Source organism: Chanodichthys erythropterus, chromosome 14 (assembly GCF_024489055.1).
Source record: "Chanodichthys erythropterus isolate Z2021 chromosome 14, ASM2448905v1, whole genome shotgun sequence".
NCBI classification, from domain to species: Eukaryota; Metazoa; Chordata; class Actinopteri; order Cypriniformes; family Xenocyprididae; genus Chanodichthys; species Chanodichthys erythropterus.
Window position 1 is genome coordinate 18,240,675 of NC_090234.1, and position 14,767 is coordinate 18,255,441.

General features: G+C 38.3%; 1 protein-coding gene across 1 annotated transcript in view; it reads right to left on the minus strand.

Annotated features, from left to right (window-relative positions):
* Nucleotides 1-14,767, minus strand: part of slc4a3 (solute carrier family 4 member 3) — an 89,549-nt gene that overhangs the window by 44,916 nt on the left and 29,866 nt on the right. The window contains exons 2-5 of the mRNA XM_067410450.1: nucleotides 11,891-12,047; nucleotides 8,121-8,368; nucleotides 7,178-7,353; nucleotides 3,620-3,840 (exon numbers count right to left, since the gene is read on the minus strand). Of these exons, the coding sequence (XP_067266551.1) occupies nucleotides 3,620-3,840; nucleotides 7,178-7,353; nucleotides 8,121-8,368; nucleotides 11,891-12,047 (802 nt within the window). The remainder of the gene's footprint in view (nucleotides 1-3,619; nucleotides 3,841-7,177; nucleotides 7,354-8,120; nucleotides 8,369-11,890; nucleotides 12,048-14,767) is intronic.

Below are 14,767 nucleotides of genomic sequence, written 5' to 3' on the forward strand. Positions count from 1 at the left end.
CGCTGAATTGGAACCTGTTCGTCGAATGGTGCGCCTCTCGCCGAGAGGACCCCCGATCATGTTCGGTCGGATCCGTGCTTTCCTTTCTGCAAGATGGGTTGGAGCGAAGGCTGTCTCCCTCCACCCTCAAGGTGTATGTTGCCGCCATTGCCGCACATCACCATGCAGTTGAGGGTAAGTCCCTGGGGAAACACGATCTGATCGTCAGATTCCTGAGGGGGGCCAGGAGACTGAATCCTCCTCGCCCTTCCTCCGTACCCTCTTGGGATTTGACCCTGGTTCTCACAGCTCTCCGGGGTCATCCCTTTGAACCTTTGCAATCAGTCGACCTGAAACTAATGTCTCTTAAGACGGTTCTTCTGGTTGCATTGGCTTCCCTGAAGAGGGTAGGGGATCTGCATGCATTTTCGGTCGACGAAACGTGCCTAGAATTCGGGCCCGGTGCTTCTCACGTCATCCTGAGACCCCGGCCTGGATACGTGCCCAAGGTTCCTACCACTCCCTTCAGAGATCAGGTAGTGAACCTGCAAGCGCTGCCCTCGGAGGAGGCAGACCCAGCCCTAGCTTTGCTCTGTCCCGTCCGCGCTCTGCGCGTTTACGTGGACAGAACGCGAAGCTTTAGGACCTCAGATCAGCTCTTCATCTGTTACGGAGGCCAGCAGAAGGGAAAGGCTGTCTCCAAGCAGAGGATGGCCCACTGGATAGTGGATGCCATCGCCTTGGCGTACGAATCCCAGGGCGTGCCTTGCCCGCTCGGGTTGAGAGCCCACTCCACCAGAGGGGTGGCCTCTTCCTGGGCGCTGGCTCATGGCGCCTCGCTGACAGATATCTGTAGAGCTGCGGGCTGGGCGACACCTAACACGTTCGCTAGGTTTTATAGCCTACGTGTAGAGCCGGTATCCTCGCGTGTACTCGCATCCACTAGTCGGTAGACGTGTTGTACCCACTCTAAGTGTCGGCTTGCAATGCCATTCCCGCCTCTGGCCGGATACGTGCATACTTTCACTCCAGTCGCGTTCCCCGCTTGGCGAACCCTGTCGAGTTCCTCCGCCTCCCCCTTCGGCTCGGACATTGCGGAGTGTCTGATGCCAGGCCTACATCCGTCGCTGACGCTGTCTGTTGGCTGGGGCCCATATGTCGTGACCCCTCTACGTGAGCGGTCCCATATGTGTATTTTCCACGGTTTAAAACTCCCTACGGGCCGAGTCCGTGTCTTTCCCTTAGCAGAGCCAGCTCTGCTGTCACCTGTCAGATGAGTCTCCACTAACCAGGTGGAGCCATCCCAGGGACTCCATATGCGTACTGCCCCCCGGGCCAGTCCATATGTGTATTCCCACGTAAACTCCTCCCCCGTTGGGTAGGTAGTGGTCTCCGCAGCGTCCCTTCGGGTTCGCTTTCCCAGTGTGTCTAGTTTACTTAGTGGGTAGTGGTAGACAGCAGTAGACTCTCTCGGTGTAAGCTCGCCCCCTTCACCGCCAGCCGGTGCTATGGGCGGCTGAGCTTGCGCTGGGCACTGGAAGGGGTTTCGTAACTGTGGCGCTTTAGTTGGGATCCCAATTCGTCGGTCACTACTGACGTACGTCGAACGTGACCGACTGAAAGGGAACGTCTCGGTTACGTATGTAACCCTCGTTCCCTGAAGGAGGGAACGGAGACGTACGTCCCGTCGCCACAGTTTCTGTACCCTCGCTGTAGTGCGGACACCAGTTGTCTCCTCAGCGAAAAACAGAGTGCGATTGCATCTGCTTCCTATTTATATACACCTGTCGGGGGCGGTGCGCATTATGCAAATATCGCACGCCAATTCCATTGGCTTGTTTTAGTTTACACGAAGATGATAGGGCTCTCTAAGCGATATCCCAATTCGTCGGTCACTACTGACGTACGTCTCCGTTCCCTCCTTCAGGGAACGAGGGTTACATACGTAACCGAGACGATTGTGTGATATAAAGTCAGAATTGCATGATATAAAGTCAGAATTGCATGATATAAAGTCAGGATTGTGTGATATAGAGTCAGAATTGCATGATATAAAGTCAGAATTGCATGATATAAAGTCAGAATTGCATGATATAAAGTCAGGATTGTGTGATATAAAGTCAGAATTGCATGATATAAAGTCAGAATTGCATGATATAAAGTCAGGATTGTGTGATATAAAGTCAGAATTGCATGATATAAAGTCAGAATTGCATGATATAAAGTCAGAATTGCATGATATACAGTCAGAATTGCATGATATAAAGTCAGGATTGTGAGATATAAAGTCAGAATTGCATGATATAAAGTCAGGATTGTGTGATATAAAGTCAGGATTGTGTGATATAAAGTCAGAATTGCATGATATAAAGTCAGAATTGCATGATATAAAGTCAGAATTGCATGATATACAGTCAGAATTGCATGATATAAAGTCAGGATTGTGAGATATAAAGTCAGAATTGCATGATATAAAGTCAGGATTGTGTGATATAAAGTCAGAATTGCATGATATAAAGTCAGAATTGCATGATATAAAGTCAGAATTGCATGATATACAGTCAGAATTGCATGATATAAAGTCAGGATTGTGAGATATAAAGTCAGAATTGCATGATATAAAGTCAGGATTGTGTGATATAAAGTCAGGATTGTGTGATATAAAGTCAGGATTGTGTGATATAAAGTCAGAATTGCATGATATAAAGTAAGAATTGCATGATATAAAGTCAGAATTGCATGATATAAAGTCAGAATTGCATGATATAAAGTCAGGATTGTGAGATATAAAGTCAGAATTGCATGATATAAAGTCAGGATTGTGTGATATAAAGTCAGGATTGTGTGATATAAAGTCAGGATTGTGTAATACAAAGTCAGAATTGCATGATATAAAGTCAGGATTGTATTATATAAAGTCAGAATTGCATGATATAAAGTCAGGATTGTGAGATATAAAGTCAGAATTGCATGATATAAAGTCAGAATTGCATGATATAGTCAGAATTGCATGATATAAAGTCAGAATTGCATGATATAAAGTCAGAATTTAAACTCTGAGTTTAAATCTCGCAATTCTGAGAAAAAAAAAGTCAGAACTGCGATATAACAAGTCACAATTAGCTTTTTTTATTTTTTATTTAGTGCCGGAAACAAACTTCCATATTAAACCCCTCATAATAAATATTCTTTAAAAATAAGTAATATAATATCTCATGCTTGCTTCTCAAGTATCTAAAATATATTTTATATTAAAATATAATATAAAATATAAAACAAGAAACAAAAAAGATTTATTAATTACATATTTTTTTTTTTAAAACATGCAATTTTGACGGCCCCTATTTTATTATAAAAAAAATAATTTGTGTCCTCCAAATTCTGAAAGCTGAATGCAAAATAAAGATAATCTATGTACAGGACAAATCATTATTTGTTGATAATTTTTTGTTCTAAGGACAGGTGTATTTGGGGATAGTGAGCAATAATTGATTTATTTGATAAAATATGAAATTGTGCATAAGAATATTCTACATATAATATCTGATATTTGTAGAAATGGCAAAATTAATGCCAGGTAAAATTGCATATTAGCATCCTACTATTTTCACGACTCCTTCAGAATTGAATTTTTGCTTACTTTTCATGTCGTCCAGGTCAGCGCTGGCAAGCATCTGAGCCTCTGCTTCGTCCGTAGGTACTTTCTGGTAGACCGCAGTCTCCATGGCTGTCATGCTGCCAATGCAGATGCGTTCTCGTAGGTCGTAGCTGGTCCGCTGGGCTCCAGCCAGCCGGTGGACGGGCTTCCTGCGAAACCAGCCTCTAGTTGTAATAGTGGCAGGTTCTGGAGAAGGGCTAAACCTGTAAAAAGAAATCTACAATTGAACACTGCTTTAAAAAAACAATGTTTGTGAACAATGTCTCATGTTCATGGTTATTAGCTGGATGACATGAACAAGACTGCATTGCTAATAGACTGCTGAAAAGGATTGAAAGGACACATGCTGAAAAGGATTAAAACAAATTAAAAATAAATGGTTACACTTTATATTAAACGTGCAATATGTAGAAATTTCTGTCCGCTAGAGGCCTATTCAAAACAAAGGCGTAGCTTGATGATGCCAAGTTTGAGCGTGGAATCTTGGGACATGTGGTCTTCACCTCACAGCAGGTGGAAAATAATCAGGATAGGACCCGGGAAGAAATCATGTTCATGGATTGATTGATTGATTGATTGATTGATTGATTGATTGATTGATTGATTGATTGATTGATTGATTGATTGATTGATTGATTGATTGATTGATTGATTGATTGATTGATATGTTTAAGCAGGAAAGGATTAAAAAAAATCAGGCCTGACTCAGTATAAAACTTGTTTTCAGCAGGTTCCTGCAGAACATAAATACCACACACACAACAAACTCCAAGACAGGATAACAACAAACACACAGAAACACACACATGTGCGATTATTATGCGATTATTAACATTACTGTAGTATGAAGCAGAGCAGGACTGAGTGTTGTGGGAGCTGAACGAGGAGCTGGAGCGATTGTTAATGAGAGACGAATTTAACACACGCCACAAGCAGCGGAACTTTTATTATGTAAGATAGAATATCATATTAAATGTTGGATGGCTTGTGTAGATAAATGGCATGCAATTCATTTTAAAACGTGTTGTATGATGGAGAAAATTCTGTATTACTGTTACTAAAAATAAAGCTGCATCTGATTATGCTATGTTAGCTACTTTACAAAATAGTGTTTTTCTCTGAGGCATGGTAAAGCATGGTACTCGCAAACAATCAAGGAAATTAGATTTAAGCAATAAGAATAAATGTGTTGAGCTATATAATAATAATTAGTTTTCTGTCTATAAATATATCAAAACAGTAACATTCCATTGTCTATTAAAACATGTAATATATTAGAGCATCTTTGGTGTTTCAATGGTTTCTACAAAATAAAACTGGAAACCGAGGATAACGCGGGTATGACTCAATTGACAGGCGACTCCTCACACGTCCCGAAGCCTTGGTTAAAATTGCAATTTTCTAACCATTTACAAATAGTAATCAGTAGTACTCAAGTGAGCAAAATATATAACACTGGCCTAGTGGTTTTAGGATATTTTACTGCAAAATTCTTACATATTGCACCTTTAAGGTGATGTAGTTACATAAGTACTGAGTTATATTAATTAACTTCACGTAATTACTATAGAGTTATGGTTACAGTTTGGTTTGGGGTTAGTTACTTGTAATTATGCAGAATTTACTGTTATTACTATAATAAGTACATGTAGTAAAGTGTAGCTATGCTACCTTAAATTAAAGTGTTACCAAGTAAAAATATCTGTCTATGTTTGTAATTCCTTAAAGGTGCCCTAGAATCAGAATTTGAATTTACCTCAGCATAGTTGAATAACAAGAGTTCAGTACATGGAAAAGACATACAGTGAGTTTCAAACTCCATTGTTTCCTCCTTCTTTTGTAAATCTCATTTGTTTAAAAGACTTCCGGAAAACACTCAGATCTCAACATAACACTGACTGTTACGTAACAGTCGGGATCATTAATATGTACGCCCCCAATATTTGCATAATGCCAGCCCATTCGACGCATTAGACAAGGGCAGCCAGTATTAACGTCTGGATCTGTGCACAGCTGAATCATCAGACTAGGTAAACAAGCAAGAACAATAGCGAAAAATGGCAGATGGAGCAATAATAACTGACATGATCCATGATATCATCATATTTTTAGTGATATTTGTAAATTGTCTTTCTAAATGTTTCGTTAGAATGTTGCTAATGTACTGTTAAATGTGGTTAAAGTTACCATCGTTTCTTACTATATTCACGGAGACAAGAGCCATCGCTATTTTCATTATTAAACACACAGTCTGTATAATTCATAAACACAACTTCATTCTTATAAATCTCTCCAACAGTGTAGAATTAGACGTTAGCCACAGAGCACAGCCTCAAACTCATTCAGAATCAAACGTAACCATCTAAATAAATACTTTACTCACATAATTCGAAGCATGCATACAGCATGCATGACGAACATCTTGTATAGATCCATTTGAGGGTTATATTAGCTGTGTGAACTTTGTTTATGCAATGTATAGTCGAGAGCTCGTGGGGCAGAGGGAACGCATCTCTTAAAGGGGCCGTGCTGAAAAAATCAGTGCATAGTTAATGATGCCCCAAAATAGGCAGTTAAAAAAATTAATTAAAAAAAATCTATGGGGTATTTTGAGCTGAAACTTCACGGACACATTCAGGGGACACCTAGGACTTATATTACATCTTGTAAAAAAACAATCTAGGGCACCTTTAAATATAGCTTTTGATTTAATGGGCAAATACACTCATTACATAGTTTAAGAAATTATACACCAAATTAAATGAGCCAAAAAAAAAAAAAAAAAAAGTAAAAAAAAAAAGAAAAATATACATAAAAAAAAATGACCCAAGTTCGATTAAACTGACTAAAGTACCATGGCACATCATGTTGGAGCATTTTCATTCATTTAATTGAAGTCAAAGGATCCTACTATGGAAGTCAATGGCTACCGTTAACTGTCTGGTTACCAGCAATCTTCAAAATATATGTTTTTTGTGTGTTTAACAGAAGAAAGAAACTCACACATTTGGAACAACTTCAGAGTGAGTAAATGATGACAAAATATTGGGTGAACTATCCCTTTAATCAAATATATATGCTGCAAGGAGCATGTTAGCCAGCAGAGGGCAATAAAATACAATTTATCCAGCTCACTCTCAAGCAAAGTCCTCTCATTTTCACAGCATCACATTGTATAAAAAAGTTGCATGATGCACTTTCCATTGAAAACACATCCAAAAGTAACTGCTGTGAATTCACCATTCAAATGAATCACTTAAGAAATTAGGGAGCTTACATTAATGTCTTGAATGTATTGTGCTATAAAATCTAGAAATTCTGCATAAATTATGATCTTAAAAAAAAGAAGCATGCAATTGATTGCTTACAATGATTATATCTAATCTGATATAGCTTTGAATAAATTTGATGGATAGACTAGGTTTGAAATTACATGAGGGTGAGTAAATGATGACTGTGTTTCATCTATTTTTTTAATCAACTCATAAGTGTTCTCTGGTCATTCAGGTGTAGATCATTCCTCAATTATTAGTCAAATACCTGTTGGAAACCTCTTCCTCCTCTTCTCCATTCAGTCGTTCTTGTGCTTCCTGCTGCTCCTCCATTCCGGCGGGGGTAGGTGGAGCCTCTTCACTGCTCGGGGGTCTCTCGCTCTCCAAATGAAAGATGGTGAGAGAGAGATCAGCCGCCAGGTCCTCCTCACTTCCCAAACTGAGCTATGAGATCACAACATCTTTCAGCATCTCCCTATTATCCCATCCAATCTCTCACACATATTTCCCAACATATCCAGCAGTGCAGAAAGAAACTGTGCTTATAGTATATACTGTACACAGCATACTATTTTTTTTTTTTTGTATGTGCAACTGAATGCACTGACAAACTCTTCAAGCAACAGTAGTTCTCTACATTGTTGTCAAATGACCTCATTATAACATGTTGCATGCTTAATTTGGTGCTGTCCATGTGGTTTTTTACTATAAAAATTATCATACTATAACTTAAAAGGTTAGTTCACCCAAAAATGAAAATTCTGTCATTTATTACTCACCCTCATGCCGTTCCACACCCGTAAGACCTTCGTTAATCTTCCGAACACAAATTAAGGTATTTTAGTTGAAATCCGATGGCTCTGTGAGGCCTCCATAGGGAGCAATGACATTTCCTCTCTCAAGATCCATAAAGGTACTAAAAACATCTTTAAATCAGTTCATGTGAGTACAGTGGTTCAATATTAATATTATAAAGCGACGAGAATATTTTTGGTGCACCAAAAAAACAAAATAACAACTTATATAATGATGGCCAATTTCAAATGTGTCATTGCTCCCTATGAAGGCCTCACGGAGCCATCAGATTTCAACTAAAATATCTTAATTTGTGTTCCGAAGATTAATGAAGGTCTTACGGGTGTGGAACGGCATGAGGGTAAGTAATAAATGACAGAATTTCATTTTTGGGTGAACTAACCCTTTAAAGTTACCTGTGGCAGCTCTTCAGATGGCTCAGTAGGCGTGGCTGCTTGGCACTGGCCCTCTGTCTCAGACTCCGCCTCCTCCTCATCCACCTCATGAATAGTGGGCGTGACATCTGACGGGGGCATGGACGTCTTCTTTTTCTTCCTCTTTTTCTTTCGCCGGCGGTCCATACTGAGCACCCTCTTGCGGAAACGCTGTGGAGGGAGGTGGGTGGACAGGGGGTGGTGGGTGTGGTGGAAGGTGTGCCGGTGATCTGTGCAGAGAGAGAGAGAGAGATTAAGTAGGGGATGATGTTCAGACTGCAAACGGCTGACAGATCATGCAAAAGAAAGAGACTGCGGAGTGATACGAAAGACTAGCACAGGTCAATGATTCAGTTTATTTTCACTATACAAACACATTTGACCACAGAATGCCCCCATTGATCAGATCAGAATCGAGTATTCCATAGAACCATGTAATAAGCAATGATAAGGTTTATTAAAAGGTCACAGATAATTAAGCTGCCATATTCCTCTCACTCATACTTCTCTGTTGCTAGGTATCTCTTATTTCATTGAGTGTTATATTTAAAATTTATATAAAATAAGCAAGCACTAAATCAATTAATAAAATTGATGTGCAGACTTATTTCAGTATAAAACTACTTTATACACTATCATTCAAAAGATTGGGGTTAGTAATTTTTTACTTTTTTAAATAAAGTAATATTTTTATATAGCAAGGATGCATTAAAGTGATCCAAATTGTCAGTAAAGACATTTAAATTTTACAAAAGATTTCTCTTTCAAAGAAATTATGTTAATTTGCTGTTCACATGAATTCTGAAAAAAATATGTATCACGATTTCCAAAATAAATAAATAAATAAAACAGCACTACTGCTTTCAGTATTAATAATGATCAGAATTGTTTGACATTTTAACGTTTCATTCGACATATGTCTCGTGTTTGTGTGATAAGTATTCACTAAGTTACAGTTCATTTTCTAACGAGTATCAGAATGGACTTTATTGAGACATTTTGTTTTTACTGTGAGTGCACACAAACAAGAGAAGACATTCTGTAGTTTCAATTGATGCATTAATTTTATCTGTATGACAAACAATTATTAAGTATTTTAAGTCGATTTTGCAGACATGCTTGCTTGCAGTCTGTGTTCTTCCGACTTTATTTTGTAGTAAGTAACGAAAATGCTTTGGGAAAATGTATCGGAGTAAAAGTATATAATTTATTTAGTAAAAGTAGTGGAGTAAAAGTAAAAGTTGACAGAAATAGAAAAACTCAAGTAAAGTACAGATTCTCCCAAAAAATACTTAAGTACTGTAACGAAGTATTATTACTTCGTTACATTACACCACTGATTAAAGTAATGCCGGCAGTCATAACATAAAATCCAAGCCTGGTCCTCTCTCGTCCTTCACTGTCGTCGCTCCTCCTTTTATGCTTCCTGAGCTCCTCTGTGAGAGATACGAGACCGGTGCAATGCGCAGCTGTTCCCTCACGGCTCTCGCATACCCCCATCGCCCCTCGCAGACCAGGAGGTACCCATGAGTCTGTGCTCTACTCCCCCCCGGGGCCAGTCTTGGTGCCCGCAGCACCTGGGGGTAAGGACCGACGAGACGAGAGAAAAGGAGACGGAAGCACAGTGAGCGACAGATAAGAGAAAATATTCTTGGTCACACTGCCGCTTGGTCCTCAGCCAGCCGAGAGGCTCTTCCTCATGCTGCCATGCAATGGTCCTGGACGCTCGGTGGACGGCTTGATCCTCCTCCACCCCCTGGCAGTCGCGATGGCTCCTCTGGCTGAGGGCAGCCAGCAGGGAGTGCCTCGTTACCTGCTCCTCCCCTTCATGGTGGACAGCAGCAGGCTCCGGCCTACGGCGAACGGCGGCAACTCCTCCGCTCAAGCTTGGAAGGCAGCCATCCCACCTCGACCCAGGAGCACGGCAGCGAGTTCTCCGCCCAACCTGTTGATCAATCACTCCAGCACCACCACCTCGGGCAGCCACTCGCGGTCTTCACACTCCTGCGCTGCCCACCGCAAACCCCCTCAGCATCGAGGGCTCTCCGATAGCATGTCCTTCCTTCCTCCCGGGTTTCAGCACCAATGTAACACAGTTTGTATATACGGGAAGAAGGAGGCAGGAACCGGTGAACGTTAAACACTTTAATATACAAAACTGCCGGCGACTGCCAGCCACACAAACTTAATAAAGACATAACATAAAATCCAGGCCTGGTCCTCTCTCGTCCTTCACTGTCTTTGCTCCTCCTTTTATGCTTCTAAAGCTCCTCCTGAGTGATACGAGACTGGTGCAACGCGTGGCCTCACGCCGTTCCCTCGCGGCTCTCGCCCCGCCCTGCTCGTCACAATTTGAAATTCCAATTTTAATTTGACTTCCCTAATGGAGACGTTAAAGTGTGATTTGTCCTGTGTTTAGTGTGCCTCTCGGCTCTGCTGTGAATGAATCACAGGCTCGTTTACACCTCCCACTACTGTCGCCACATGTAGATGGAAATGTAGGCCCTGATTTATCAGGGTCTGGAAAGCGACTGGCACAGAAGCAGCCCTACAGGAGGCCAGGGAATGTAAGAGAGCCATTAAAAAGTCTTCTCTGTACTTTGGAACCACTATGTTCTCTACAACTTCTGCAAAATTATGTGTCTGTTCTAGCAGCCTGACGCTTTGAGAACATTTTAAAGTTTAAAAAAAATCACTGTATCTTTGGCCTCATTTATAGGGATTCCAATCACAAGTTTAGCACTAAATGCAGCTCTAAACACTGCCATGCAAAAAGGGAAAAATGCATTTTGTCAAAATTGGGTCTCTCATGTGACAGATGGGTTTGGCTCAACAATGTTCAGAATTAAAGAAAATGGAATAAGAAAACTGATATCAGATCAATCAAAATTCAATCAAAATACTTTGAAGCCAATTTCCCTCAGCGTTTCAGCATAGCTACTGCTTTTTGTTTTAACAGCAGAATAGATCCAAAACATTGTGATCCGATCACTCAAACCACATTTGAAGACAGAAAGAAATGCATTTTATTGCATTTATAGTATGAATGCTAATGTGTCATTATAGACTGCTTACATACTGTCAATCACCATCCGATTGAAAAAGGGACTTGAATAACAATAATCATTAAACTTGAAATGTTTATAATAGTGTTATTTTAGTATTATTTATATATTATTATAGTATCTATTAATAATTTGAAATGGCGTCTGTTTTTATATTTTCAGTTTTTATTTTAATTTTAGTTTAAGATTTGGTAATGTTGTGAGATATATATATATATATGTTTTCAATTTTGCTGTTCTTTCCTTTCTTTTTTTAATACTTATTTAGCTTACAATTTATTCCAGTTTTAGTTTTTTAGTCATTTTAGTGAACTTCTAACAAGTTTTTCATCTAATATATATACATATTTCATTTTATTTCAGGTTTATTTCAATTAGCAAAATCATTTTTAATAGTTTTAGTTCTAATAGTACAAACAAAATAGATTTTAGTTGCACTTAATAAGTTTTAACACTGTTGTGGTGATATTAAAATATTTTTCATATTTTTTTTATTTTCCATCTTTTATCAACAAGCAGGAAAACACCTGATGTAGTTTATGAAATGAAAATCTGTCTTGGCTGACTACTACACTTGTGATCGGATCATCCTTGTCAGATTTCAAACCTTTGCTAAACAACATGGCTTGAAGATTTTTTAAAATAGAGAGCACGTATAATTATGGTTAAACGTCAGACAGTACTTACACTCAAAGTCTTTCTCATTGTAGCTGCGGCCCATTTTGTCTGCGCCATTGATGGCAGACTCAGTAATGATGTCCCCAAACCTCTCCACAGACAAGGCCTTCTCCCATTCCTCATCTTCTTGTCCTGCTGTGGAGCCCTTCTCTTCTTCCGACAAAACCTGCAGATTAGATCATTTGAAACCACACAGTAAATGCCAGACAGATGTTCCAGATGCTAAAATACATTTGAGGAAGTATGGGAAATAAACTTGAGGCCAAATGATTCCTTCTGGCATGCTCTGAAGAGTTTGAGCAGTTACGGCCAGATGTTTTATGTTCTCTGAGATTGAACCGCAACCACACGTCCATTAGCGCTCACCCAGTGCACCGCAATTCTGGATGGCTTATCACCCATGAAGAACAGGGCATCATGGTGACTGAGAGGCATCATTGAAGATTCTAGGTGTTGCTTTTTTTAAATAGTTTAGGATAGGACCATGTGCACGTGTGTGTGTGTGTGTGTGTGTGTGTGTGTGTGTGTGTGTGTGTGTGTGTGTGTGTGTGTGTGTGTGTGTGTGTGTGTGTGTGTGTGTGTGTGTGTGGTTTATAAGGACACAAATGTGTACCATTAAACATTGGTATTACAATGTAAGCATGGTTTATGAGGACATTTCCTGTGTCCTCATAAACCAAATGGCTTAAAAAACATAATAAACTTTTTCTTTTTTCTTTTTTTTTTTTTAAATAAGTTTCCTGTGATGGTATGGGTAGGTTTAGGGGTAGGGTTAGTGTAGGGGGATAGAATATAACGTTTGTACAGTATAAAAACCATTACAACTATGGGGAGTCCCAGTAAACCATATAAACCAACATACTGGGTAACGTTAAAGCCATTCTGTGTGAAATTGCGAGGTTTTTGCTAAACTTTAAAGTGGAAATGAAGCAGTCAGTCATGTTAGCATTGATTAGTAAATGGGTTTCCGCACTAATCAAAAATCAAATAACAAACAAAAAATAAAAAATGTTAACTTGACTGACAGCATCATTTCAACTTTGTCAGATTTAGTAACCCTGCAATATATCTGTTATATATCTACATCAAACCAAAATGCTTTGTAAAATACAGAACAGAGAAGTTTAGACATTTAACAGTCTGCCTAATAATAATAATAATAATAAAATTATTAATAATTATTATTATTATTATTGACAAACTGTCTGTTAAAATATGATAAAATGATAAAATATGATTATTATCAATAATAATAATAATAATAATAATAACAGGGTTTTTTAAAGAATTATTATTACTGTTAGCATTTTTATTAATTTTGATATTAGTATTGTTTTTATTATTATTATTATTATTATTATTATTATTAATAATAATAATTATTATTATTATTATTGTGGACAAACCGTTTGTAATAATAATAATATGATAAAATTATAAAATATGACTTATCAATAAAATAATAATAATAATAATAGTTTTAAAGAATACTTACTACTGTTATTATTTTATTAATATTGTTATTAGTATTACATTGTTTTTATTATTAATAATAATAATAATAATTATTAATATTATTATTATGAACATATTGTCTGTAATAATAATATGATAACATGATAAAATATGATTATTATGCATAATAATAATAATAATAATAATAATAAGAAGAAGAAGAAGAAGAAGAAGAAGAAGAAGAAGAAGAAGAAGAAGAAGAAGAAGAAGAAGAAGAAGAATTACTGTTATTTTTTATTTATATTTATATTAGTATTCTATTATTTCTTATTAACAATAATAATAATAATAATAATAATAATAAAATATAAATTAATTATTAAAACTTAATTGCTTTAAAGTAGTATCCAGATGGACTGGATTATTTTATTAATGTACTTGATGCATAAATAATACAAATGATAAAACATAAACAGAAAAAATGATATCATCATGATAGAGCAAGCAATAGCACTCAGTCAGCTTGACTAAAAATATTTTTTCTTGAAGTAAATGAACCTGTTTCACAACTGTTTCTCCACATCACTTCAACAGATTCCCCCTCTGTGCTCACGATAATTAATTAGAATAGTTTGCAAAAGTGTGATTATAAACACAATCTTCTTCTAAAAACACAGATATTATAATATCTTACAGTATCAAGAGTATATCTTCATTAAAATGATCTAATTATCGTCATGATCAAAATAAAACAAAACTCTTCGTCAATGAATGTTGGATGGGGCACTAGAAGGACCAATCACATTTTAGCTGCCCATATGGACCCGCCCACAGTTCCACCTATGGGAGGCATCTAACATTTGGCTCGTGAGAAGAAGGCTTTGAAGAGCGTGGGTGGGATAAAGCATGCTGACAGGCTACAAGGCTCACAGATCAGTCAGAGTAAATGTCACGGTGTCAGCAGGAAGTCAACAGCAGCCCTGCAGCGCCCCCATTAACACAACTGCATTCAACAGCACCTCTGTCATGTCCAACAAGCACCAAGACGCAGAACGCCCAACTGAACTCGGCACACATAAAAGCCAACAAATCATTTACCCTGAAGAATTAAAACAAACCTGAATCTTTTAAAATAGCCACATATTCTTTAATTCTTCAGGAAAATATGCACGGGCAAAAGGCAGGCCTCTGCAGAGTTAACCGGAGCAGATGGGGCAAATTCAGCAAAACTGAAATGAGATGAACGAATGAGGGACTAATTAAGGAAACAAAGTCTTCTTTGTTGTCTGTGCCCGTCGGCTTTGAGTAAATTAATGAGGACAACATTTAATTAAGCTCTCCGTGTCTGCATGCTGTGTGCCGCTCTTTTATCACCGCTGAAGTGCTGACTTTAATGAAGACACTGACCTGTGAAGTCAAATGATAAACGGC